Source organism: Bidens hawaiensis, unplaced genomic scaffold (genome assembly GCF_021521415.1).
Source record: "Bidens hawaiensis isolate Kalapana, Puna unplaced genomic scaffold, B.hawaiensis_p1.1 tig00018666_1, whole genome shotgun sequence".
Lineage (NCBI taxonomy): Eukaryota > Viridiplantae > Streptophyta > Magnoliopsida > Asterales > Asteraceae > Bidens > Bidens hawaiensis.
In genome coordinates this window covers 182,910-210,652 of record NW_027492828.1, presented here as the reverse complement: position 1 = coordinate 210,652, position 27,743 = coordinate 182,910, and the positions used below count along the sequence as shown (strand labels likewise).

General features: G+C 36.3%; 4 protein-coding genes across 5 annotated transcripts; 3 read left to right on the top strand and 1 right to left on the bottom strand.

Annotated features, from left to right (window-relative positions):
• Positions 1–598: 598 nt before the first annotated feature.
• On the top strand, positions 599–7,254 carry LOC143556666 (GDSL esterase/lipase At3g09930-like). Of its 2 annotated transcripts, none has more exons than XM_077045935.1 (5): positions 599–686; positions 755–994; positions 4,809–5,080; positions 5,170–5,476; positions 6,923–7,253. In XM_077045935.1, the coding sequence occupies exons 1-5, from the start codon at positions 626–628 to the stop codon at positions 7,135–7,137; spliced, it is 1,095 nt and encodes a 364-aa protein (XP_076902050.1). In that variant the 5' UTR covers positions 599–625; the 3' UTR covers positions 7,138–7,253. The 2 variants fall into 2 exon arrangements, with proteins under 2 accessions (XP_076902050.1, XP_076902049.1); XM_077045934.1 differs by having other exon boundaries at positions 623–679; positions 742–994; positions 6,923–7,254.
• Positions 7,255–7,909: 655 nt separating this feature from the next.
• On the bottom strand, positions 7,910–11,395 carry LOC143556658 (kinesin-like protein KIN-10A). The gene is made up of 5 exons (XM_077045928.1): positions 10,619–11,395; positions 9,963–10,118; positions 9,781–9,888; positions 9,589–9,699; positions 7,910–9,067 (listed from the first exon to the last, which is right to left on the bottom strand). Exons 1-5 carry the CDS (start codon positions 11,276–11,278, stop codon positions 7,910–7,912), a joined length of 2,193 nt encoding a protein of 730 aa, XP_076902043.1. The 5' UTR covers positions 11,279–11,395.
• Positions 11,396–18,700: 7,305 nt separating this feature from the next.
• On the top strand, positions 18,701–19,180 carry LOC143556657 (secreted RxLR effector protein 78-like). The gene has a single exon (XM_077045927.1). It carries the CDS (start codon positions 18,701–18,703, stop codon positions 19,178–19,180), a length of 480 nt encoding a protein of 159 aa, XP_076902042.1.
• Positions 19,181–21,861: 2,681 nt separating this feature from the next.
• LOC143556656 (GDSL esterase/lipase At5g03610-like) lies at positions 21,862–27,383 on the top strand. The gene is made up of 7 exons (XM_077045926.1): positions 21,862–21,907; positions 21,990–22,202; positions 22,860–22,912; positions 25,243–25,551; positions 26,073–26,144; positions 26,305–26,641; positions 27,124–27,383. The coding sequence occupies exons 1-7, from the start codon at positions 21,862–21,864 to the stop codon at positions 27,336–27,338; spliced, it is 1,245 nt and encodes a 414-aa protein (XP_076902041.1). The 3' UTR covers positions 27,339–27,383.
• Positions 27,384–27,743: the final 360 nt, after the last annotated feature.

Sequence of the window (27,743 nt, the reverse complement as noted above, 5' to 3'; positions counted from 1 at the left end):
GAAGGATTTAGATTAATCAACCTATTATGAAATTGTAGAAAAATACACTCAGTTGAGCTCTGATTAGGGTTCAAAATATTACGTTTAAACTTCTGAGCATTTTGGGTGAGCAAACTAGTCTCACCCGAAAACATGACGGATGACCCAGACTCGATTAATGGTGTTCTCCGGACCTAAGAACCAACCCTATTGTAAATAATCGAGTCTGATCATTTTGGGTATCGCAGGTCTTACCCAGTTTATGCTCACCCCTATAGGAGCAAATGAGTCTTACCGACATACCAGACTTGGTTAATTGTATTCTCAAGGATTTCATGAGGGTTTGAAGAGAGTCTAAGTCAAACTTTCATAAAAGGCAGACGAGATTTTTACATATACATACATTTAATAAAAAAATTTCTAAAGGGTCAACCGCCCTAACCCTTATAACATAGGTTCGCATGTATTCTCAGGATACAAGAACCGGCCATGTTGTAACATAATCAGGTCTAATTGATTTAAGTTCTATGGGTCTTATCCGGTTTATGTGCACCCAGTACTCACCCCACCCACAAACCAACATTCCTTGATATAAAATATACTTGTCACAATCTATTTCGATTGACTTGTCTCTTCTCTCTAATTAATGGAACTCCACGGTGTCCTCTCTTACACATTCTTCATCATTTTCCTCTTCTTCCTCGCCGGTAACTTTACACTCGCCTGAACACATTTAACATTCACCTGCTGTTTACTAACTACAAACCATGTGCAGGAGAATCTGTACGTGCGAATGAACATGATCGGCTTATCAAGAAACCAAACCATCACCACCATCATCATATATACCGCGGAGTCCGACCAAGTAAGCTTTTTGTGTTCGGAGACTCGTATTCTGATACCGGAAACAACCCCAAGTCACTGACTAACTCCTGGAAACCACCCTATGGTGCCACTTTCCCCGGAAAACCCACCGGAAGATTTTCCGACGGCCGTGTACTCACCGATTACCTCGGTAAGTATGCTCCATAATCAATATGTTTTGGTTTATATAATATAATAATAATTCCACGTGTCATTTTATCTTCTTTCTGGAAATAATAATAAGCATGGTTTCAAGATTCAACTCCAAGCATAGTAAAGTAAAATACTGTTTTACCCACATTTTTTGAAAATCAATACATTCATATTATTTTACTTTTTACCATCTTCACTTTTGACCGTTTATTCACTATTGTTATGATAAGGTGTCATTATACAAACACGATTGTATTTTTCATAAAGTTACCTTTTTAATTAAAATACTGTCAAAGAGATATATGCATATCTACAATTGATGTAGGTCATAAGGTAGTGTGTACTTAAATATACATTGTCAAGTTGAGCCCGAATCTCTATAAAAATATTTTTTCCTCTTACCATTGGGCTATAAGACCACCCGTGGTGTGGGAGTTTTGGAGGGGAAACACACTTAAAACATCGTCCAAAATGTCTCATAGCGATGCGGTGGGGGTGGGGTTCTCCCTCCCCACAATGGATGGTCTAACCCAAGTTGCAATTAAAGGTGTCGTGGTTAATACAAAGTTTTATCTTTTTTTATCCGTGAGTTTTACGGTAACAGTAAGAGCTTTATTAATATGCATTTTGAGAAGAGTTTTATGCTTGTCATTTCAGTATACTATATATAAATGAATATTTCTATTAATGTTTACTTTACTTTACTTTTAACTTAGGAACAATATTTAAAAAGATAATTCCTAATTTGGCGCTTAACTATAATCTTGGCTTTATACCATCAAAAGTGTTAAGTAAAGTTAATACACAATATTTAATTACCTAATTTTGACAAAATCAAAAACCCTATGTTTAACTATAATCCTATACTACTTATGATACACATTTTTTTTAACAAAACGCTATCATTCCAACTCCACCAATAATGAAGAAAGTTTACCAAAACTAATAACTAGGCTTGTACTTGTTAAGATCAGGTTTTTTTTTAATTCAAGATAATTAGTTTGTATCAAACTTCTTGAAAGGATTCAGTATAGCAGTACTCTGTGCATAATCAACGTTCCAACTTCCAAAATTACAAAAAAAAAATAAAAAAAATACTCGAATTGTATTAAATTCCTAAGCATTTTCCGAATAATTAAACCTTCAAAAGCAAACTGCAAACCCACAAGGGCGAAGCTTCATTAGGGCCCCCCCCCCCCCCTGTTTTTTTGCGCAGTAGTGTAAATTGATCATTTTTCGCCCGAAAAGTTGTATACATAGTGTAAATTTACTTGTTTTTTGTCCAAAATTTGAGCCCGCCCCCCCCCCCCCCCTCGTTTATGTTTTTCTAATACATTTTGAGTCCGCCCCCCGACAAACTCGTCCAAGCTTCGCCACTGCAAACCCAATTATTAGACCGTCAAAACGACATACACCTGTTTAAATGGTTCCGTTATAAAAAGAATTTGATCACTTTAAAGAGTGTATGCGATATGATACAATGCCCCAACCGAGTCATCAGAAAGCCATGATTCCCTGCCCCACCTTACGTTTATACTTTTACTTTTGTTCACCCATTTGTTTGATTTCAGTATTATATTTATAAACTTTTGTCCTTAGTTTTTGTGATATATGCTTGTTGCTTAGCTTGTGATGGAGGCATGGAGCCGTCTACCTTTTTAAATTATTACATATGGACAAAGTGTCATACATATATATTTGCCTGAAAACTTATAACCATTTAAATTTTATCCTCTTTAGCTTTTAACGACATGTTGCCCACATATTTACTCATGTGTTCATACATCCAATCCACATACATGTTTATGGTCTAGAGTTTTACCCCCCATCAACTTATATCGTGATTACTAAGAACACATTCTTTTGTAACATTGTTACATCAATAGGCAATATGATTTTCGATGTTGTTACATATGTAGCAAGGGAAAACACCTTTTAAAATTGGAATCTTTTAGATGGTCCGGTAAGCTAGTTTATAAAGAAGTTTCGATACAAATCAGCTTACATTAGTTTATAAACCAAAGTACCAAACTAGCAAAACAATATTGCATGATAGAGCCCGTAAGTGAGTTTTTCTGCCCACGTTAAATGAAAAAGGAAGGGTCGGTGGCGATCTAAGTTTATATAGAGGATAGAAAGCATGAGATAACTTCCACCAACCGATGTTAGATGAAAACAAATAGTTTGATTTACTACGTAAAAATATAATTTGTTGTTATTACTATCTTTTTTTTAAAAAGTTGAATAACACATACCGGATAATAAGTTAACTTTGAATTTATAGTATTTTTAGACTTCTAGACATAGTTTGGCATAAACTTTAAATTGTTTCAACCCGTGCTAAATTTCGAGGAGGCCTAGTCTGTTGCGTCTTCATCGTGCTTCATCATATAAAAAGGCCTAAAGTTGTTATAGATTATGATTTTTTTGTTAATTTGTAGAATATTCACCTAAAACCCGTTAAAATATTTGATTTGTTGCACCCGATGACCTAGACGACATTGTCGTATGGAAGCACTTAAAACACAACCATATAGCGTATCGCTATGTGTAGTGCACTTGTACGTTTGAGGATCCACAGTATACATTCTTATAAATTTAAGAGGCTATGCTAAAATGTAAAAAATAAACTAATAGAACCTTTTACATGAATAAGATTGGTCCTTCATTATAAAATTTAAAATGCACAAAGTAAGGAGACTACTGAATGCTTGTGGGGTAAGTGTAACTTTACCTTTGTGTGGTGCCACAGTGCCCCTTTGCCAGCTCAAACTTTTGATCTGTTTCACTTATCATTATGTCTTCCATCTTCTATACTCAAAAATCATTATTATTTCACAAGTAAAACCCTTAAGTGGGGAAGTGGGGGATTTAAAGTTGTTTTAATCATTAACGAGTGTTGAATCATAGCATTCTTTGTATGATTACTAGTCCAAAACTAATATCTTTTTCTGAATATAAATATCAGGGTCGTCCACGAGAATCATTAAAACTTCTGTGCGCAGGTTGAGAAAAAATTTAGGCTTTGAGTAAAAAAAAAATTTTTATTTAGTTTAATTTTTTAAGTCTAAACTAATCAATTTTTAAATGGGCTTATTTATTGGGGCTTAGGCTATGCAAAAAAAAGTTATATAAAAATAGGCTTAAATAAATTGAGTAATTGGGTTTATTATTACAAATACATGTTTTATTTACACATACATACAATTTCAAAAAATTTGGGTCTACCTGGAAGATCGGGCCGGGGATATTCGCCCCCTCAGCCTCCCCTCAGGGTTGTCCCTAATAAGCAGAGGCCATTAAATTTAGAAACGGTTTTAAATAAAGAATGATATAAATATATGTATGTATATGTTTTTGTAGATGCATAGCACTATATATTGCGAGAAAAAGTGGGATAAGTTAGATATTTATTCATCTTTCTTATAATTCAAAAAAGTATGAAAAAATCTATGTTTATGTATAAAATCCACACGTGTAGGTCATGTTTAGGTTATATTACATACACAGAATACACATGCACACATAGCATACACATGTGCAGCTAAACGGTTAAAAACAATAAATAAAACGGGCAAACTAGTTTTAATGGTTTTTATAAGTACAAAACATGCATAGTTATATGTAAGAAAGTAAAAAAATTTAAAAGTATCAACATTTGATAAAAAAAAAATAAACGATTTAGATTTATTATTTTTGTTCTCGCAATAATTTGATATTGTGCAATGAGCCAATGAATTTGACCTATGCACATAACTATACATAGATATATCCCTGAGATATACATTCTCTAATATGTTATGAATTTGCAGCCAGGTTTATGGGGATCAAGTCTCCATTGCCATATAAAGTCCGAAAATACGCGCCAGGCAAGTTGCGGCGTGGACTCAACTTTGCTTATGGCGGAACCGGGGTGTTTAACACTGGCAACTTGCTACCAAACATGACCACTCAGATTGGTTTTCTTCAAAAACTAATTAAAAACAAAGTCTACACAAAGCGGGATTTAAGATCATCTTTGGCTCTTGTCATGGTCTCGGGCAATGACTACAATGCTTACACTTCCGCAGGTGGCACTACGCAGGTAACCTCTTAGGATTTAAGGTTTGCGTTTTATGACTGCGTTATGCGTTTTTTGTAATTATGTTATCGAAAACAGTTGTTTATGTACAGGGTCTGCCTGCATTCATTACGCGTGTTGTTGATCAAATGGCAATAGATTTGAAGCTGATTCATGACACAGGCATAAGGCGAGTATTGGTGGCTACCATAGAGCCGATAGGATGCCTCCCAAAGGAAACTGTTTTTTCATCATACCAACAATGCAACGGAACCGTGAATTTGTTATCCAACTTCCATAACCAGTTGTTGCAGCAGGCCGTGACGACACTGAACAATAAAACCAAAGATTCCAGCTTTATCATTCTTGATACGTTTAGCGCGTTCAACACTGTGTTAAATAGCAAAACAGTTTTTACAGGTATGCAATATTCTTTTAACACTTGATTACTTTTATTTGTTTTCGGGTAGACTTTTAGACTTAGAGATGCACAAACTGTTAAGCCCGAATGTCCTGTCCTAAATGCCCGATCCTATAAGTCGAATACGTAAAACTGTTTTTTTCATGTAATACAGTTATCTAATATAATTAATAATCCTTTTATCAGGTAATTTAGTTTTACATTATGAATGCCAATTAGTTTACTTTCATGCATTATAATACAACTTTGAGCCTTATTTTTTTTACGAAAGTATAGTTTTATTCTTCACAAATGAACAGTCAAGATTTTATTTCTCAAGTATTATAATTTATGTTTATTAAAACATATTGTACTTAATATATTAGAAATATAGTTTTCTTAATTAAAATAATTTAAGGGTAAACAAAAAAATAAATAAATAAATAAAAAGGGTATGGGCCCTTTGCTTGGTTCCCGCTTGCAGTAACTGCTGGATTAGTCCAAGTGAAGGGTGCCAAACTTGTTTAGGTACGGGCCTAAACAATCTTTTAAGTAGTCAACCTTTTTGGGACCGGGCCTTGTGCACCTCTATTTAGGGATGGCAATAAAACCCGAAATCCGAAATCTGAAATGTATAGTTTTATTTTTGGGACCGGGCCTTGTGCACCTCTTTTTTTTACGAAAGTATAGTTTTATTCTTCACAAATGAACAGTCAAGATTTTATTTCTCAAGTATTATAATTTATGTTTATTAAAACATATTGTACTTAATATATTAGAAATATAGTTTTCTTAATTAAAATAATTTAAGGGTAAACAAAAAAATAAATAAATAAATAAAAAGGGTATGGGCCCTTTGCTTGGTTCCCGCTTGCAGTAACTGCTGGATTAGTCCAAGTGAAGGGTGCCAAACTTGTTTAGGTACGGGCCTAAACAATCTTTTAAGTAGTCAACCTTTTTGGGACCGGGCCTTGTGCACCTCTATTTAGGGATGGCAATAAAACCCGAAATCCGAAATCTGAAATGTATAGTTTTATTTTTGGGACCGGGCCTTGTGCACCTCTTTTTTTTACGAAAGTATAGTTTTATTCTTCACAAATGAACAGTCAAGATTTTATTTCTCAAGTATTATAATTTATGTTTATTAAAACATATTGTACTTAATATATTAGAAATATAGTTTTCTTAATTAAAATAATTTAAGGGTAAACAAAAAAATAAATAAATAAATAAAAAGGGTATGGGCCCTTTGCTTGGTTCCCGCTTGCAGTAACTGCTGGATTAGTCCAAGTGAAGGGTGCCAAACTTGTTTAGGTACGGGCCTAAACAATCTTTTAAGTAGTCAACCTTTTTGGGACCGGGCCTTGTGCACCTCTATTTAGGGATGGCAATAAAACCCGAAATCCGAAATCTGAAATGTTTTGTAAATTTTATTGAGATTTATGTAAATAATTTGTGGAATTCAGGGAGCTCGAAGTTTGGTACTCCATTGAAGCCATGCTGTGTAGCTACACGCAGTGACGCTTATTGTGGAAGTGTGGATGAAAATGGAAAGAAGTTGTATACGGTTTGTAAAGAACCCGAGTCTGTGTTCTTCTGGGACACGGTTCACCCAACACAAGCCGGATGGCGAGCTGTGTATTTGACACTTCGGTCTTCTTTGAACCGGATTTACTACTAGTTTGCTTATTATTATGGCTTAGTACCTGTAGCCATTTGGCATCTATGTATTGCTAAATTTAAATGTTGCTAGAAATGAAATAAAAGAGCAGGGTTACAAACAAATGGTTGACATAGGTTTTTCTTAATCCATTATAGATATGTGTATGTTTAATAATTCAGCATTGCTGTCCAAGTCAACCCGAGCAATCTGAGTCCGACCCAATCCTTAATGGGCCATTCCTCTGTATTCATTTCCTGAATTGACTCATTTCAACTTGACTCCATTTTGACTAAAACTTGTGTTGACCCGAACCAACCCGACCCGCCCACTCTACCGGGCTTAGAGATCATGGTTTTGAATACCGGGCTGGTCACTGCCTATCATGCCGGTTGGATTCTTGATGTTTGGACCATTTTCTGTTAAAACGAACGGTTTTACACCTCTGTGGCTGAACAGTGCTGTTAGTTTTGAAAGCTGTACAATTCAAAGGGTATTTATGTCTAAATGATATTCATTATTTTTTAAAATAAATGCATCAACTAATATTGCAAGCTTTGGTGATTTACTAACTAAATGATAAAATGAAAGACTTCACCAAAATCAAATATCACACACACAAAAAATAAACAATCTGAGATGGATCCAACAAACAATCTGCAACATTAAAATCAACTAAAAAAACAGTAAATAATAATACGTTTTACATCTAAATGTACGATATGAGTCACCAAGACAGAGTACATCGATTTTATGTACTCGTCACAAGAATGTTCATTCAAATGAAACGCAGTCAACCAGTTGAGAAAGATTCGGACGGAAGCTTGTTTTCGAGGGAACTGAAGGGAAGTTTCTCCAGTGAGCTGAGGAGGTTCTTCTTGTCCATTGAAGTTTTCACATCATTTGAATTAATCATAGGGCTTAAGTTTTCTTTTGAATCACACACAATACTCTTGTTTGTGGCAGGGAGCAGAGGGTGTTGCGATAGCTCCCTGTAGTTTCCACACAGCGTAAATATATTCTGGATACGCATCTGCCTTGACGAGGCTGAATCCTGGATACACTCAGACTCGGGTCCTGCTGTCGATAAAGAGCCTACATCAAAATTAAAAGCCGAGACTGGTGGAGGATACACCATCTTTTCTTCTATCACATCCTTTTGCACTTCTTCTACTTCTTCCTCGTCATCCTCAAACACAGTGCTCAAAAACGACTTACTCGTGACGGTCGGGACATAAGCATCATCTTCAGTCTCCATAGCAGGATACCCGAGCATTGCGTGTATGCTGTTAATATTATTAGTATTAACTCTTTTACTACTCATCTCCAAATCGAGTGACTGATCCAAATCCATCGACTTTTCCATCCCGGGATCTTCATCAGAATACAAATCCATCAGCTTTTTAGCAAAACCAGTTCCTTCTATAATATCATCTTGTTTCACTTCTCGGGATTGACTCAACTCAGATTCAATATCCTCCAACCGCCTTCTCAACATTTCCAGTTCTTCTTGCTGCTGACAAATCTTCTGTTCCATCTTCTTCCTTTCCATCTCAACAACCCGATCAGCCATTTTCTTACACTCTTCTATCTTCTTCTCCAGTTCCCGTCTTAACACGTGGTTCATATTCTCTTCTGCATCTGCAAGTTTAGCCTTCAGATTTGCTATTTCTGATTCTTTTTTCTGTAATTGTTTTTCAGCTTCAATCTTTTCTTTCTCGCGTATCCTGTTCTCCATTTGCAGCTTGCTAATGAACTGATCCATGGCTGCGATTCTTGAACAGCCGGTAGAAGATGAATCTTCTCCCTTGATGGGTGTGTGAGGCCCACGCACGATGCATTTGGCTTTTGCACCGTATTCTAATGTTGATATTGTTTTGTGTATTTCCTTCGGATCCGGGCTTGCACATAATATCATGAGAATCTTTGACTTGTCATCTTCAAACGAATCCTGTTGATGCATACAAACATACAGCATTTAGCCGATGATCATACAAACCGAACGTACATGAACAAAGCGTGTTCGTGTTTGTTCGTTTAACTTCAACCAAACAAACGAACAGTTCACCGTTCATTTATGTTTGTTCGTTAACAGTATAAAGTATAAACGAACGGTTCACGAACGTTTATGCTGTTAAATGAGTACATTAACGAGCGTAAATGAACGAACTTACACAAACGTAAACAATCAAACAATGTTATATGAAAAACAATGTGTTTGGCGTAAAAAGTTATTACAAATTTAAAACTAGACTAAGTTGCAATGGGCCAACATTTTAAAAATATATATTAATGAACATAAATGAACGAACTTAAACCAATGAACATAAACAAATTTATATGAACAAGACACATGCTCATGTCCGTTCATTTAACTAAACTAACAAAAATATCAGTTAAAGTTTGCTCATTTATCGAATAAACGCACATGAGCACATGAAAGAACGTTACAGGTCTAGATGGAGGACGTACCTGCAAAAGCATGGTTAACTTGCTATCTCTAAAAGGCACATGAGAATCGCCATTAGCAATGGACTCCACCACTCTCTTCAATGCTGTATTACCTTGATTGATCTTTGCTGTCTGCAAGTTCAAAACAGTTATTACAAAAACATACAACACAGGTTCAAAGTTAGTGAACTTTATAACTAGTTAGTTTGTTACCTGCATTTTGGCTTCAAATCCAGTTTGACCAGCTTGCTCAATGTTTTCAGAACCAGCCATATCAACAAGCATTAACCTTCCACCAACAGTTGGAACATCAAGAATTATCTGCACACAAAGTTAGGTTAATTGAAGCCATTTTCAAAATCAAAAACTTGATAAGTCAAACAAACAAAACAAACCATGCAGTGGCTTCTTGAGCTTCTTTCATTGCAAAATGTGCTTTTGATAATTCTTCGCTTCTCGACCTTTTGAATCTCTTTCGATATCTTCCCTGCTTCAGTCCCGGATATGAAAGTAGCATTCTTAGCCTTCTTTCCCATAACTTCCAACTTCACCTACAATATCAAATCAACCATTGTTACTTCCAACTAATACGGTAAATGAGTAAGCTTAAGCTTGATTGTGCAAGAGCATAAAAAAAAGTGTTTTTAAAGTATAACAAAGAAGCTAAAAGACCTTTAAAAATGCAAAATTTTATATTATGGACTTATTTTTCTTTCTAATTTCAGTTGATTTTGCCTTAATTTCATCTATATTCTGTAATAACTGAAAACATATACTCTTCATTTAAGCTTTATAACAAACACTTAGTCTGCAAAAATGCGGTGCAAAGATCAAATCCTATTTAATAAATCCATATTTATTCTGTAATAACTTAAATCATCATTTTCAAACACTCAACATATTACTAGCAATCCTCTCTTCAAACGCTGTACCGATATACATATTAACCTCATTTAAGCTATATATCAAACACTTGGTGTGCATATACATATTGTGTAAAAATCCAATTTTTTCAATAACTACCAAGTCAAAAAAGAAAAAAAAATTGTACCTTTGAAGCATTGCCTTTAGACCAACCGATGCCGAACCCACCAGTACCGCTATTAGTCGACAACAGATCATAAATCTCCTCATTATAAATCTCCAAAACAGTGACTTGCACAAACCCCACCTTCTGTTCTTCCTCCTCCTCATCATCACCATTTCTCAAAATATCCTTCAAAGACTTATACACAATCCCCTGCTGTTTCGCACACCCGAACATCGTATGACTCTTCCCCGCACCCGTCGGCCCGTACATCATAATCGTACACTTTTCCCCCAATTTCACCCCGGTAATCCTCGACTGCACAAAATTCTTGTAAAACCCATCAAGATCTTGATCTTCCGATAACGAAACCCCGTCGAGCGTGAAATCACGGTACCCGATATCGGTTTTGACCCGAACTGAGCGGGAATCGGGGTTAACTTGGAGAATGGAGACGGGTTTGTCTTTGCGGTCCGGGTAGTCTCGGATTCTGCCGATGACTTCAACCGGGTGGTCAGCGGGTTGCGGTGGAGCGGAATTAGGGTTTGGTGAGGGTTTAGTGGAGTTGAAGTTGAGGCGGTGTTTGGATTGAGGGGTTTTGAGGTGGGTTTGGGTTGGTTTCGAATTGGATGTGAAGCCGAATTGGTTCGGTTTAGCGGATGATGATGATGGTGTTGGAGCCATTGAAGCACAGAGTCAAGAATTAAATTGCAGAGAGGATGGAATTGGAATTGGAATTGGAATTGAAATGGAAAGAATAATAATAATGAAAGGTAAGAAAGGAAAGAGTTTGATTTGATTTTGAATATGATGATTGAAAATTAAATAAAATATAGCCGTTACGATTTCAAACGGCATTTACAAACTCAAAAAGACAAGACAAGACAAGACCCTCGTGAAATCAACTGGGCTCGGTATTATCTTTTCAGCATGTTATGAAAGCCCAAACTTCGGTTATGTTATTACGGCCCAATAAATTACGACTTTTGAATTATTAAGGTGTAATAGAGATGCATAAACCGGGTAGGAACCGGTTCCGAGTATGCCAACAAAAGTAAAAACCGCGTCGGGTAGGAACTGGTTCCGGGTATATTCAGGGATTTGACCGGGTTTTTTTCAGGTTTAGGGTATGGTTGGGTTGAAATTTGTCCGGGTATTTCCGGTTTCAGTTCCGGTTCTGGGAACGGCTCCGGGGAAAATCATATACCAAGTCATAGCCGTGGGTCGGGTACGAGTAAGAATCGGTTCCGACTCGGGTAAACCGGGTCGGGTCCGGAATAGGATATTTTGTGCTCACAAACCGGTTGATTGACAGGTAATAAAAACCGGTTTTGGCAAAAACGGTTCGGGTTATAAACTAGTTTAAAAGGGAAAATGTCTGAACTCTGAACCTATCAAATTGATTCAGTTCAAGTTATAACTGGCTTGGTAAAACAATTTTTTTATTAAATCGGGTCAGGTGGGGTCTAAAACTGGTTTAGTGCATGCAACTATGCACTAGTATACGAACCTATGGGTTTGGTCAGGTCCAAAAGAGGTTTGCTCGAATACCCGAACATTTTTATTTTTTCTTTTGTGAAGTTGACCCGTTAGAATACGGTTTACTTGTCCCGGAGACCCGGACTGATTCTTTTTACATCTTTAGCTTTGAATAGGGATGAGCAAATTCGGCACTTGTATCGATTGGTACCGTTACCGAATCGGTACTAAAGTTTTGAGTTTCGGTACCGATACGGTATAGGACCGGTATTTCTCGAATTTTACCTTAAATACCGGTACAGTACCAATACCAAGAATTTGTGATTTTCGGGATCGGGATTTTCGGTACCATACCGGTACCGATCTTAGTTATGAATGTTTATTTCTTCTCTCTAAATGAAATTTTTGTTTCATTGATGGATAATTCTTGGTACAAAGAATTTGTGATTATCTTGCTCTTGACGTGTATTGTAAGCATATGTTTCATACTAAAATAACCATCTTTAAATGTACTTTGAACTTGAAATACGATAACGTGAACGAAAATTATCAAACTTTGGCAAATGTTATTACTGCGTGCATTAATATTCTAAAACAATTCAAACGCAAAATCTATTGATTTTCTTAATTAGCTTTCCTTTTTTAAGAATACTTGAAAAGCGAAAGGGGTATAAACAGAAAATTAACATACGTTACTCCTAGACCTAAGTTATTAATTAAGTATATAAAAATGGTAAATTTATAGAGTTTGTACTACAACACATATTATAATTTGTGTTAAATTAAATACATTTAACAGATTTTTTTTTTAAATTACCTTGTATTGCAAAGATTTGAACACACAACCTTACATTTGTGAGCGTGACACCATACAACTAGACCAACTAGTTATGATAACGGATTGAGTTCTTTTTATTTGATCTCGGAACACGTACCCTTATAATCCTATATACACACACATATGGTCTCGAATCACCAACCTCAGTATGGAAATCATTCACACACAAGGCAAGAAGTTCTTTGGTATTTAACAATGTTAAATCATATTTTTATCTTTACTTTTTTTTTGAACGGCCAACTAAGTAACGCTGGGTACTCCGTACGCGGCCCCCATTGGCTAAAGGTAGCCCGAGCCGGCCACTAGTCCGGACGGACGGAGCCCCTAGCGATCCACCTGTTGAGGGATTCACCGGATAAAACCCGACCCCCACGCCCGCCAAATGGCACGACAGCGAGGAGCCGGTATAACCGGGTGAGATCAGGACTCGAACCCTGGCAAGCCAGGGTCATCCCTCATATCTCTCATATAAATTGGTGGTAGTGAGGTTTGAACCCCCTACCTCTCACTAGTAAAGTGAGTGCTCTACTATTGAGCCATATCCAATTTATAATCAACTAAGTTCTAAATTTCTATACTTAATTAGTTAGAAAGTAAATTTAAACAAAAGTCAGAGATTTAATTCTATATTGAAACGACAATCAAACTATAACATATGTATCAAATTGACTAAATGAGTCAATATGAACACAAGTTTACATACACATACAAGTTTGAATCCATAGTAAAATTTATGCGAACTCCAAACTATCAATAAAATATTTTTTTCTAATATTATGTAATTGTTTAGTACTTAGTAATTCTTATCTTCTATAAGATCACAATATTTGGCAAAGACTATAAAATATACTTCATTTTTAGTATTTTCTAAATATGTAATTATCTTTAACAAAAGTAAATAAAAACTTAGAAAGGACACTATCACCTAATTTGTGGTAATTGTATTATCTTATTGAAATTGTTGGTGGCCTGTATGAACATTACCACCAGTCCACCACCAGTTAATATCATATATAATAGTCAGAATAGTTGTATAGTCTTTTTATTAAGAAGTTTGAGCTATAACAAGCGACACCCCTGTTTGAATCTGAGCATGCCCTTCTCTACGGGTCTGGTGGTATAACTAAAGGATAGAAAGTAATACGGAGTAGTAAAATTCACGGGTCTTGCTGGTTACTAATTTTTACTATTCTTTTCTATCCTTTATAATTTTATTAAACATTTAGTTTTCCGGTTCCTTTTTTTCCTTTTTACATATTTTAACATTTTTATCAATCAAAATTTTTAGAGTTAATTGCCCGTTTGCCCCCTGTGGTTTGTCAAACTAGCACGTTTGCCCCCAGTGGTTCCGAAATAGCACCATTGCCCCCTGAGGTTGTTTTTTTAGTACCCGGGTGCCCCCAAACATGAACGTCCGTTAGTTTTCACCGTTTGGTGTCATATCTTCTAGGGTATTTTCGTCTTTTAACCCAGTGGTTCCGAAATAGCACCATTGCCCCCTGAGGTTGTTTTTTTAGTACCCGGGTGCCCCCAAACATGAACGTCCGTGAGTTTTCACCGTTTGGTGTCATATCTTCTAGGGTATTTTCGTCTTTTAACTGCATAAAGATGGAACGTCACAGTCAGTTTAATATCAAAACATGACATAGTGTTAACAACAAAATGCATAAGCAACATGTTTAATATCCACCCTTAATTCATACCAAAATGGTGGCAAACATAAGCCGCAATAGTTTTAGGTAGTTTTAGACAACAAGACATCTACTAATGTTTAATACAACCAAGTAGCATAACAAAACAAGTTTAAGTAATATAATCAAAGCAGTTTCAACTAGCAGGAGCAGCTCCATCATCACCTAGCAAAGCACCTAAAACAGAGTCATCACAATCCATATCAGTAGCAGTTTGACCAACACTTTCACCACCATCTCCAGCAGCAGCTTGACCAGCAGCTTGACCAACACTTTGACCTCCATCCCCAGCTACATTCTTATGTTTTCCGCAACCTCTTGAATTGTGCCCTTTATCACCACACATCTTACAAGTTACAGTGCCACCCTTCCTTGTCAATTTTCCAGCAACTTCCATATTATCTTCAAGCTCCACCTGGTCCTTTCTTCTATTCTTCCTAGGCCTGCCTATTTGTGCTCTATGAAATGGTGCAATCAATGTTGTTGGATCCTGACATTTTGGCCATAACTTAGGACCATTCAGTGGCCCAATCTTGTACTTGTAAACTTCTTTCCAAGTATCCATAAAATAACATGGATTGACCCATGTCTCTAGTGGACCAACTTCTTGTTTGTGAACAACCATATCCCAGTTGACAGCAACAACATGCTTACATGGAATTCCAGACAATTCCCATCTCCTGCAAGTGCAAACCTTTTTCTCCACATCAACTGCATATTGACCTCTAGTCCCAGTTACCTGCCACCTTTTATCACCACACCACTTTACAATGCAACTTGGTGCATTTTTCTTATTTCTCTCTAAAATGATTGTAGCCTTTGGTGTTAGTGGACCATTCCATTTATCTTGTGCCTTCATCACATTGATGATCCTTTTCATCAAGTATTCTCTTATAAATTCCAAGCATGATATTATAGGCTTCTCTCTCCCATCAACAGTTTTTGAATTCAAGACCTCACACATGTTGTTGAGTAGAACATCACTTTGTGCTCTTCCTGTTCAATTATAACCAAAACAAAAAAGTTACCTCATTGAAACCTCATATTGATTAAGAAACATTTGAACAACAATGTACCTGTGAAATGAGACCTACTCCAATGTTGTGGTGGAATACCAGCCAACCACTTATAAGCTTCAATATTAAATTTCTTCAACTCTTCCATTTGTTCAATAAAGTCAGGAACTATTTGACAATTGCATAAATTAAGACAGATCTAACCTTGAAAGTACAATAAAAGTATTAACTGCATAAATTGATTAAGTTACCTGTTGTTGCAGTTGCACATGCCCACAAGCAATCCTTGAATGCTTTGCCTCTCCACTTTAACTTCATATTCTGGTGTATATGCCTAAGGCAAAATCTGTGTTCAGCAGCTGGGAATACTTGTGCAAGAGCTGGAATCAAGCCCTATTTAGAAGGAACATAAAAGATGTTAATTAACAATTTATGAGACATAAGGTTAAAAATAAGACAGATCTAACCTTCTGTCTATCTGAGATGAAAGTGAAATTGCTGTTACTTTGTAAATCCAGATCATCTTGAAGGCATTCTAGAAACCAGGTCCATGAACTTTTGTTTTCTGCCTCTGCAATTGCATATGCCAATGGATAGATTCCATTGTTAGGATCTAACCCAACAGCAACTAACACTTGACCTTGGTAAGATCCCTTCAAAAAAGCCCCATCTAACCCTAGTAATTCCCTCCCACATGCCTTAAAACCTTGCTTTAGAGGACCCAAGCAGATGTAAATTCTTTTGAATACTCTAGTTTGAGAAGATGGGTTAGGCTCTGACTCAACATCAATCTTCACTGTGGTGCCTGGATTTGCATTCATGAGCTCCATGGCATAGTCCCTCAATTTTGAATATTGTTCTTTGTAATCACCCCGGATCTCCTTTGAAGCTTTTACCTTTGCCTTAAATGCTTTAGGTCTGGAAACATTAAGTTCATACTTCCTTGATACCTCCTCCTGGATGGTTTTCGCAGAAATATGTGGGTTGGATCCCACAAGGTTAAGCACCGATTTATCTTTAGCCATGAACTTGGCAGTCAAATAAAGACTATCTCTTGATTGTACACAAGTGTGCTCAGGCTTGTAGGTCTTCACCATCCAAGTTTCAACCGAATCTTTCTCCTTAGATATGTATAACACATAAGGACAAGCTGCCTGTAAAAGTCTTTCTTTTCTTTTTCTACAGGCTATTGAATTGGCAGTAGGAGGATCTGCTGGTATTTGGTTGGGCCTGATAATAGGGTTTTTTTTTCTTGGGCTAGCCCTTTTAGCAGATATTTGTAAAGGCCCATCACCTTTATTGAATTGAGGAACACTTCCTTCACAAATGACTCTAATCCTATTTACCTCATCTTTCTTATAGGATAACTTTCTTTTAGTTTGAATTGCTTGCATTTCAACAAGCTTCTTAGCCTCTTTTTTAGTTCCAAATGTTTGACCAACAAAAAATCTTGCAGCTTGCATATGATTCTTGCCCTGCAACAAGTTAATCCCACAATTAATAACTAGTAAAAAAACAAAAGAGTACAATGAATATAACACTAACCTTTTCTTTACGTCTGATTTCCCTCAACATCTTGTTTCTCTTAGATGACAGGTCGGTAGTTGAATCATCACTCATGCTATCAAATGACTCGTCATCATCTACATAGTCATGGAAGTCCCTCATATCAACTTCCATGTCATCCGCATATTCATTTTCAATGTCCACCTTGAAATCACTATCTTGTGAATCATCATCTTCACTAGAATCCTCGATGCCACAATCAGTCTCACCATTGTCAACCTCATTCCCATTATCACCCGTACATTCGTTATCACCCCCTGGGTAGACCGTAGAAAAATCAAAATCATCAAAGTTATAACCATCTACAACCGGCTCACCCCCTTTTGCATTCTCACCCCCTTTTGCATTATCACCATCCTTTGCATTCTCACCCCCTTTTGCATTATCACCATCCTTTGCATTCTCACCCCCTTTTGCATTATCACCATACTCAATCATCAATAATTTTCTTCTAGGAACCATTTTTTTCCTAGGAACAGCAATGGCATTAGCATGAGCATCTCCATCATCTATTTCCTCAATAACAACCTTAGATGTTGATTGTGGTGATTTCAAATAAGTATCCACATCAGATTTATATTCTTCAATGAACAAGTTAATAATCTTATTTTCAGCCACATATTTGGACAAGTTAAGCACATCAGCATCACTACCTAAAGCTACTAAACCAGTATCCAAATCTTTACCTGGTATTTGAAAATGATAATATAGCGGAACATCATCTTTAAAAAATTCTAGCTCACGCAACATCCAATGGACTTCAATCACAGAAAACACATCTATGTCCACATCATCTATAAATGCAACCTTACCATTAGCATATCTTCTACCCGGAAAGTTCCTAAATGCACCACCATAGTTTATTCGTACAGAGAACAAATTAGGTTGTCCAACTGTTACAAAAAAACAAAAACAAACACATATAAAACATATAAACAGCAAAATTTAAACTGAAATTAATGATTCCAGCCTTTCAAGAATCGCAATTGAAGAAGGTGCTAAACCTTACCATATCTTATATGGGGGTTAAGGTTAGAGTATTTCTTCCTTAATTCCCAAGCCATCGTTCAAACAAAGATTCACTGGTATGAGTTTGAAAACCCTAGAAGAAATCGAAGGATGTGGGGGTTGAAGGATCTGCTGGTATTTGGTGTATAAGTGAAGAAATCGAAGGACGTTCCATCTTTATGCAGGGGGCAATGGTGCTATTTCGGAACCACTGGGTTAAAAGACGAAAATACCCTAGAAGATATGACACCAAACGGTGAAAACTAACGGACGTTCATGTTTGGGGGCACCCGGGTACTAAAAAAACAACCTCAGGGGGCAATGGTGCTATTTCGGAACCACTGGGGGCAAACGTGCTAGTTTGACAAACCACAGGGGGCAAACGGGCAATTAACTCAAATTTTTAAATGCATAATTTAATAATTATCATAACAAGCTTCTTTTTTTAATCTTCACAATGAGAACATTTTTATCAATCAAGGTTCTTGCTAACAGGTTAAAATTAGTCATGGATTCGGTCATTTTGGAAAATCAAACGGCCTTTCTTAGTGGCAGATCAATCATTGACGGGCCTCTTATAATTAATGAAATCCTTTCGTGGCTTAAAAAAAAGAAGAAGAAAGGGATGTTTTTGAAAATTGATTTCGAAAAGGCCTATGATCATATTAGTTGGTCTTTTTTAGACAAGGTCATGGAAAGGATGGGTTTTCCAGTGATGTGGCGAGGCTGGATTCTTGGTATCATCTCCTCCGCTAAGTCGTCGGTGCTAGTTAACGGTTCTCCAACTTTTGAATTTAAGTGCGAGAGGGGGATTAGGCAAGGAGATCCTATTTCTCCTTTTCTATTCATTATAGGTATGGAGGCTCTATCAATGATATTTCAGAATGCTCGTGAACAAAGGTTTTTCGAAGGGTTGCAATTACCAAATAGGGGTCCTAAAATTTCAAATTTATTATTCGCGGATGACGCTTTAATATTGGGAGAATGAAACCTTGACAATATTAGGAATTTGGCGAGAATTTTAAGAATCTTCCACATAGTTTCTGGTCTAAAAATTAATCTAGCAAAATCTTGCTTAATTGGGGCAGAAGCTGAGAATGGGGAGGTCCAGAACTTCGCCTCCTTTTTAAACTGTAAGGCGGGTTCGACCTCTTTTGTTCACTTGGGAATCAAGGTTGGTGCTAATATGAACCACTACAACAATTGGCAATCGATATTAGATGTATTTGATGCTAGATTAACTAGTTGGAAGGCGAGATCATTATCTATGGGAGGTCGTTTAACTCTCCTAAAATCTGTGCTTGAGAGCATCCCAACTTATTACTTCTCTTTATACAAGGCACCGACGAAAGTTATAGACGAGTTGGAATCCAAAAGAAGAAACTTTTTGTGGGGTAGTACTGAACATAGTAGAAAGATCCATTGGGTGGCTTGGGAGCGTGTTACTAAGCCAAAAAAGGATGGAGGTCTGGGCCTTTTCCTGTTAAAAGAGGTTAATATCGCCCTTTTATCTAAGTGGTGGTGGAGGCATAAAGTGGAAGAAGGTGATTGATGCTTTACATTTTACTCACCGAAAGTGGCCAGCTCTTCCTTATAATAAACGTTTATCGGGTACTTGGGCTTCCATTGCTAAACTTGAAAATTTTCTTATTTCAACCAATCTGCATATTGGAGGTGCTATTAAGGATATTGTTGGTAATGGCAAAAAGATTAGATTTTGGCTTGATTCGTGGTTGGAAGAAAAGCCTTTAAAAGATGTGTATCCTAATCTTTTCAAATGTGAATTGACTAAGTGATGTTTTGTTGAAGAACGGTGTGGTATGAGCGGAAATCGGAACGTCAGATCCTGGAATTGGGCCCGTAATAGGTGGACGGAGGAAGCCATTGCTGAGCTTGTCACTCTGTCCCAAACTATTGGTCAGGCTGTGCTCCATGATAGACCAGATAGGTGGAGATGGGTGGGGGATAAAGATGGGGAATTCAGTGTGGCTTCAGTTAAAAAGCTATTGTTATCTTCAGGAAATGCTAACGGGCCGGATATTTTCTGCTGGAATAGTTGGATACCTCTAAAGGTTAACGTTTTCGGACGGCGATGCCTGCAGAACCGGTTACCCACTTTGATGGAACTTGCAAAAAGGAACATAAGCCCAGCCAACACTACGTGCCCACTATGCAGTAGTGTTATGGAGACATGTGAACATGTTTTCACTTCCTGCATTGTTTCATCCTTAATTTGGCATCATATTGGAAGTTGGTGTAAGACTCCACCAATTTTTTTCTTTTCTTTGAAAGACATTTTTGATTTGCATAAGTTTGTCCCCATTCCTAAAAGTAGGAAAAGGTTCTTTCAATCCATTTTGTTGGTTGGTTGTTGGTGTATTTGGCAAGCTAGGAACAACAGAATATTTGAGGATGAGGAGGTGAATGTGCAGAAGATTGTGGGCCAAATCAAATCTCTTAGCTTCTTTTGGGTGAAGGCTCGTTCGAGAAAGTTAGGTTTAGATTGGAGAAAATGGTTGGAGTTTGATGTTTAATTTTGTTGTTGTTCCTTTCTTTGTTTCGGCATTGCTAGTTGCTTACTAGTGGTTTGTCGTGTTTTTAATGAAAGTTGTCGTTCAAAAAAAAAAACAATGAGAAAACAATGTATCTATATATGTTTTCTTTTTTATTTACACATATTTAAACTATATGTATGAATGTATCTAACTATGCTTTAAAAATATTTTTAATGGTGCACTCACACCTATAAAATGGTGCGTCATGTTCGCTTTCAACCCAATCGGGTTAATTTTCAACCTATTATAGGATGTGCATTTAACCCCCATATAACGATGCGTCACATTTAGTTTCAACCTAGATTAGTGTAGGCTACATTTCCCCCGTGTAATTGTGACTTTGTGAACTTGCCCCTGGATTTTGTTAGATGTATTACCCTTCACCTCTTAGACAAGTGTCATTTTATAATAACTTCATACAGTTCTTAGGACAATTTTGTTTTAACCCCCCCCCCCTCCCATGCTCGTCTTTTTATACTAATTACTTAGACAGGAGATCGATTGGCAACACATGAGATACCTAATAAACTCTCAATATTGAATATTGCAATACCAAACTCAAGTAGCTTATGAGTAGGGCCGTAAACAAACTGAGTCAAGCTGAGTCGTTACTTCTACACATAAGATACATAATCATTTTTTAATTTTTTATAAACCTAGAACATTTTTGTTAGATCATCCAAATTTAGAAGGGTGAATATTAAAAATAAAAAATAGCCCGCCCCTTCATCCTTACATCTATACTCTCTAATAAAATATTACAGTGGTTTGCCACTTGTCACTCTCACATTAATCCTCACAATTTAAAACCAACTAAATCTAAATTATCCTTTCTTACCATTTATTATTTGGTAGTAAATATTTAAATTGTTTTAATCACTACTATACAACATTCATCTCTTAATATGCACAAGTTTATTTTTTTTGTGTTTCACTTAATTATTAAACATTATTTTTTTATTTTATATACCCGTGTATTACACGGGTCTCAAACTAGTATATATATATATATATATATAGCACATACATGGTCATATCATCTTCTCAATTTCATCATCTTTCCCTGCCACGTCGGACGCCGCGGTGAGAGCCTACCGGACGTACGTACGGCCTTATGGAACTCACGTTCTCCCTCCTTTTCCTTTTCCTCGTATTCGCAGGTAAATATTAATCTGAATTCGCAATATATATTCGGAAACATATTCTACCTGTACCTGGTTTCTAATTACAAAATATATGCAGGAGGAACGGTATTTGCGGATGAAAATGATGATAATAAACATGCAGACGTTAAGTTTCGACCATTGAAGCTTTTTGTATTCGGAGATTCGTATGCGGATACCGGCAACAACCCCAAGGAACACGCTAGCTCTTGGAAACCACCCTATGGTCTCACTTTCCCTGGGAAGCCTGCCGGAAGATTTTCCGACGGCCGCGTACTCACCGATTATGTTGGTATATTCCGTACCCCGTTCTAAATAGTTATTAGAATTGATCAACCACAATTTGAATAGAATATTATAATGAGACGTATATATAGATACAAGAGCTAAACTCTAGAAATACTATAAATACAAATATATGAAATGCATAATTTATGGTGACACGATTTTTAGCTTAATTCTTGGTATTGGACTGAATCCTTAATAATAGTTTCAATGTCTCCCAAAATATTCTTAAATTTTAACATAAGCGATAAACATTAGAGGCAATCGGCTCGTTTGAACGAATTTGTTAAACTATGAATCAGAGTATGGTTTTAATTATTTATGAACACTTTCAAATTTTGTATTTTAGACGAAGACTTTTAAAAATGAAAGAAATGAATTTGATCTATTTAAAGAGGGTGTGTGATATGATTCCCGCTGAGTCATTGTGTCCAACAATAAAGTGGTGGGGTGAGTAGGCTTAAATATCATTGCTTTTCTTCTTCTTTTCTATTATTCTTTTTCTTTGTATTTAATTTCAGTATTATTATTTGTGACATTTTAGTTTTGGCCTTTTGGGTGATATATGTTTGTTGCTAGGTTGTGAAGGTGCCACCTATGTTTTAAAATAATGACACGTGGATATATTGCCACAAATTTTTCGCTGAAACTTTTGTGATTATAGCCGGTTCAGTGATGTCTCTTTTAACCGCTTTCATTCGAACCGACCAATTACTGGTTTGACTAGTGAACCGGGTGGGACACGAGTTAACTTTTTTTTAAATCTCATTATTTCATATTTTAATTATTTAATTTTTTATAGGTTACAAATCCAAGTATTTTCATATTTTGATTAAAATAAGATATAGACAGTTTATATTATTTATGTTGTGATGTAGTTTTTTTTTATCATTTGTGACCAGTCGATCGGTAAGAAGACTGATTAGATGTCAAGTTCAGTTCTAATAATTTGTATTTCACGTGAGAATCAAGTAAAGTAATTATATATACAAGTAGAATAATTATGTAATTACATCATAATGTAATTACATAATTATTCTACTTGTATATATAATTACTTTACTTGATTTTCACGTTTAGCACTCTAATTTCATTTGTATCTAATTCAAACCTTATATATATAAATAGTGATGCGAGACTAAGGAAGAAGCAAGAGACAAAAAAAACATAAACTACACAACACACATGCTTGAGCCTTGATGATCCACAACTCTACATTCTTACATTTTTCTTGTGGTTCCTAGAGACACCTTATTTTATATACATCATCGATCCACTAAAATATTTTAGATGTAATGACATATATAGAGGTATGAATGTATGATTTAAATGAAACTAGTATTTCAACGCGGGGGTTGTGAAACCATAGCCGAATCTTAGATCTTGGTGATCGAGAGTCTCGATTTTGATCATCTGGCTTGAAGTAAATCAAAGTTTTCGATTTTGATCATCTGGCTTGAAGTAAATCAAAGTTTTTAATACCGTACATAGTTTTCATTACATGTATTCACAAACATTTACAAATACTAACACAAAGAAAACCATTGATCAATGATGTACTTTTATACCATTTTCCATTAATTATAACCATAAATGTATGCTCAGATCAATTTCAAACTATCATCATAGCAACCTTGAACACCTTTCAGCCCATTAACACCCATAAACCATCACTAAATTGAGTACAGTCTCGTCATATCAACCCGTAATTAGACCATCGCTTCAAAGTTATATAAACATCAATCTATCTGAAGAGGTTCAGACCTCAGGCAATCATCACAACCTCGAACCCCCACATGCTGCAAATCCACAACTACCATAGACGACCCAAAAGTCGCTGGCAATATAGTAACCACAAAGAAAGCCAAACCAAATACCACCAACAATGAACAACAACCGATGGGCTAAAGCCCACAGGAAGATACCAACAATTACTGCATAAATTAACCAATTTAAGTACATGTTGTACAATACGTGAAGCACAATGTACACTCAAGCCAATGACATTTACAAAACATACCGACCAATAACAACCGATGGCACGCAACGCAACCTTGAACACCATTCAGGCCATAAACACCCAAATACCACCACTAAAATGAGAACAATCTCACCATTTGAACCCATAATCAGACAAACTCAAGGGGCTCACCACCGGCAAACGTCGTTAACAAATAGAACCCGACAGCAGCAGGTAAGCCGTGAACACCCAACCGACCAACCGCAAATCTGCAATATCAGAGGCCGTAGAATACCAACGGAACATCACCACCACCGCTAACGGTAGGTCAGGTTGAAAGGTTGAAACAGAATCCAGAGACCACCATAAAATGTAAAACACCACCACGCCACCAACACCGGACCCTCGCTGTCACAACACCCACAGCCCTTCCGATTATTTCCCCACTAAAAGGCCAACGGACCACCGCCGCCACCTAGGGTGTCCGAATGGAACCCGGGAACGTAGATGGGATGTCGAACAGATGGACACGATGGTGGTGACGACCTTAGTAAAGGCCATCGGACCACCGCTGCCACCTAGGTTTCCAAATGGAAGCCGGCAACAACAGATGGGATGTTGAACACGATGGCGGTGATGACCTTGGTGGTTGAAGACAATGGTGGCTGGTATAAAGAAAATGAAACGGTGGGATGTAATTGAGAGAGAGAGTAACTCACTCCTAATGAGAAATTGAGAATAACGAAACCTTATCACTCACTTTTGAATTCAGATGGCATGTGTCATCACACAAATAATAATGAAACCTCTTGACTAAGCTTTTGACTCAGGTGTTATCAAACCAAGCTTTGAGAGAAATGTACAACTAAATTAGCAAAGATGACAACAGTTAAAGCATAAGATAGTTGTCTTTTAATGTATATATAATGAACATACAAACTAAAAAAAAACTAGAATAATTATATTACTCAACAATTTTAACCAGAGTAATTAGTAATTACAATACAATATTTAATCATTTAAATAGGTGCATGTCTTAAAACACAAATTATGAGCCAAATTAAAAGAATATATAACATAAAGATAGTTACATGGATATTCTCTAATATGCTATAAATTTGCAGCCAAGTTTATGGGGATCAAGTCTCCATTGCCGTATGCATTCAGAAAATATGCGCGTGGCAAGTTGCGAGGCGGAGTGAACTTTGCTTGTGGTGGAACCGGGGTGTTTGACACTGGCAACTTTCAGCCAAACATGACCCCCCAGATTGGGTTTCTTGAAGGGTTTATTAAAGAGGGTGTCTACACAAAGCGGGATTTAGAATCGTCTTTGGCTCTTGTAATGGTCTCGGGCAATGACCACGGGGCTTACACCTTGGCTGGTGGCAAAGAGCAGGTAACTTCCCGTAACGTACTTCCTTTATTGCAAAGGGTAGAATATATCTTTTTGAAAACACAGTTTTGTTAATAAACTACAAAAGGTACTTAGAAAGATAGTCTATGCCCATGAACATTTACGGACTAGTTTAAACAGGCCGTGGTCTGTTAACTTGGCAGGTTTGTTGGTTGACCTGTTTAACTGGTTTATATGTATAAATCAAAAATATATTAAATTATTATGTCATAACTTAAACTGAGTGAACATTTTATCTCAAAATTAAAAAAATGAAAGAAGACTGAGCATTAGGTTTTTTATAGTATAAACATGATTATTTCATATACATTTGTATCTTTGGATTTAAATCTATAATTTTAAAGTATTAATTAATATGAAAAATTAATACCAATTTCGTAGTTTTTTGTTATTGTACTTCTTAATACTTTTATGCACGGGTCATATTCGTGTCAAACCGCAAAACCCGTGTTGTGTTCGGATTCACGTGTTTTACATGATTTTTGAATTTGTGTCGCATTCAGGTTCGTGTCAAGTTTGACCTGCCAACCTATGAACTTAACCCGTTTAATGACCCTGCTTATAGATTCCTCATTGTAATCATGTTATTGAATTGTTTATTATGTAAGTGTCTGAAGATTCAAAGTTTCATAAAGGAAGATAAATACATTAATATTCATCAAAGTTTTCAAATCTATGAACTAATTCCCTAACAAACATAATATGCATATAATTATCTAGATTATGTGATTAATTATGTTATCGAAACGGTTGTATAATATGCAGGATCTGCCTGCATTCATTACAAAAGTTATCAACCAAACAGCAATCAATATGAAGGCAATTCATGATATGGGCGTACACCGAGTGTTGGTGGCTAACCTGCAGCCGATAGGATGCCTCCCCCAAGAAACCGTCACTACATCATATCAACAATGCAAGGAGAGTCAGAACACAGCAGCCAATTTCCATAACCAGTTGTTGCAGCAGGCTGTGACAGGACTGAACAGTAACACCAAAGCTTCTAGCTTTCTCATTCTTGATAACTTTAGCGCGTTCAACACGGTGTTAACTAGCAAAGGAGATCTTACAGGTATCTCTAATTCTTTATCATTTTCATTTAGTTCTAATATTCGATAACAAATCCAGAATAAGCCCGTGTTCAGTCCAAAAGGCCCGATCACTTGAACCGAATAAGTAAAACTGGTTCTTTATTTTCATGTTATATATATGCATATATTTCTATACTTTATACTATTTTTTTAAGTTGAATTAATTTTATAATATATATATTAACAAAATTTGTACTTGTACTCCAGGAATGTATCTTTTTAATTAAATTAGTTTGATGTTATACATACCGCTTCGGATTATATTTGTACAAATTTTCTATCAAAAAAATAAATATATTTGTATTTTTTATAATTTAAATTTATTTTCATATAATTTGCTTCATTCAAATTCGATTCAAATCAACTATTTATGTAAATTTCAATTTGGTTCAAATTTAAATAACTCGGTAATTTTGTGGGACATTTTGTGTCCTTGGGATTTATATGAATTTGTGGAATTCAGGGAACTTGAAGTTTGATACTCCATATAAGCCTTGCTGTATAGGCACAAGAAGTGGTGTACACTGTGGTAATCTGGACGAAAATGGGAAGGAGTTGTATACTGTTTGTGAAAAACCTGATTCAACGTTCTTCTGGGACACGGTTCATCCAACACAAGCCGGATGGAGTGCTGTGTATTTAGCTCTTCGATCGTCTCTAAACCAAATGTATAACTAGGTTCTTTCTAGTTTACTCCTTTAGCTTATTTTGTGGTATTTATAGATTTGTTAATTTGGCCATTTGCTTGTTCTTATGGGAATAGTTAATGTTGATGTTAGATAAGGAAATAAAAGAGCCAAAATATTTAGTATTTTATGTTGACTAAAAACTCGACATATCTTCGAACCAATATTTGCATGCGAATAGTTGGAATAGGTTTATTTTTTGCGAATTTCTATACCAGTAGTCCAGTAATGAGCTCATCCCTAATCGTTGATTCCAACAACAACCTCAACCAATTGGCAACGACGTTTTACATCCTAAGTGTCTATTTGAGGTCAATGAAGTTCAATACAAACACAAATATTATCTTGCCGACAAGATATGCCCCTTGGTAAATCATTTAGCTTATCTAAATGACGA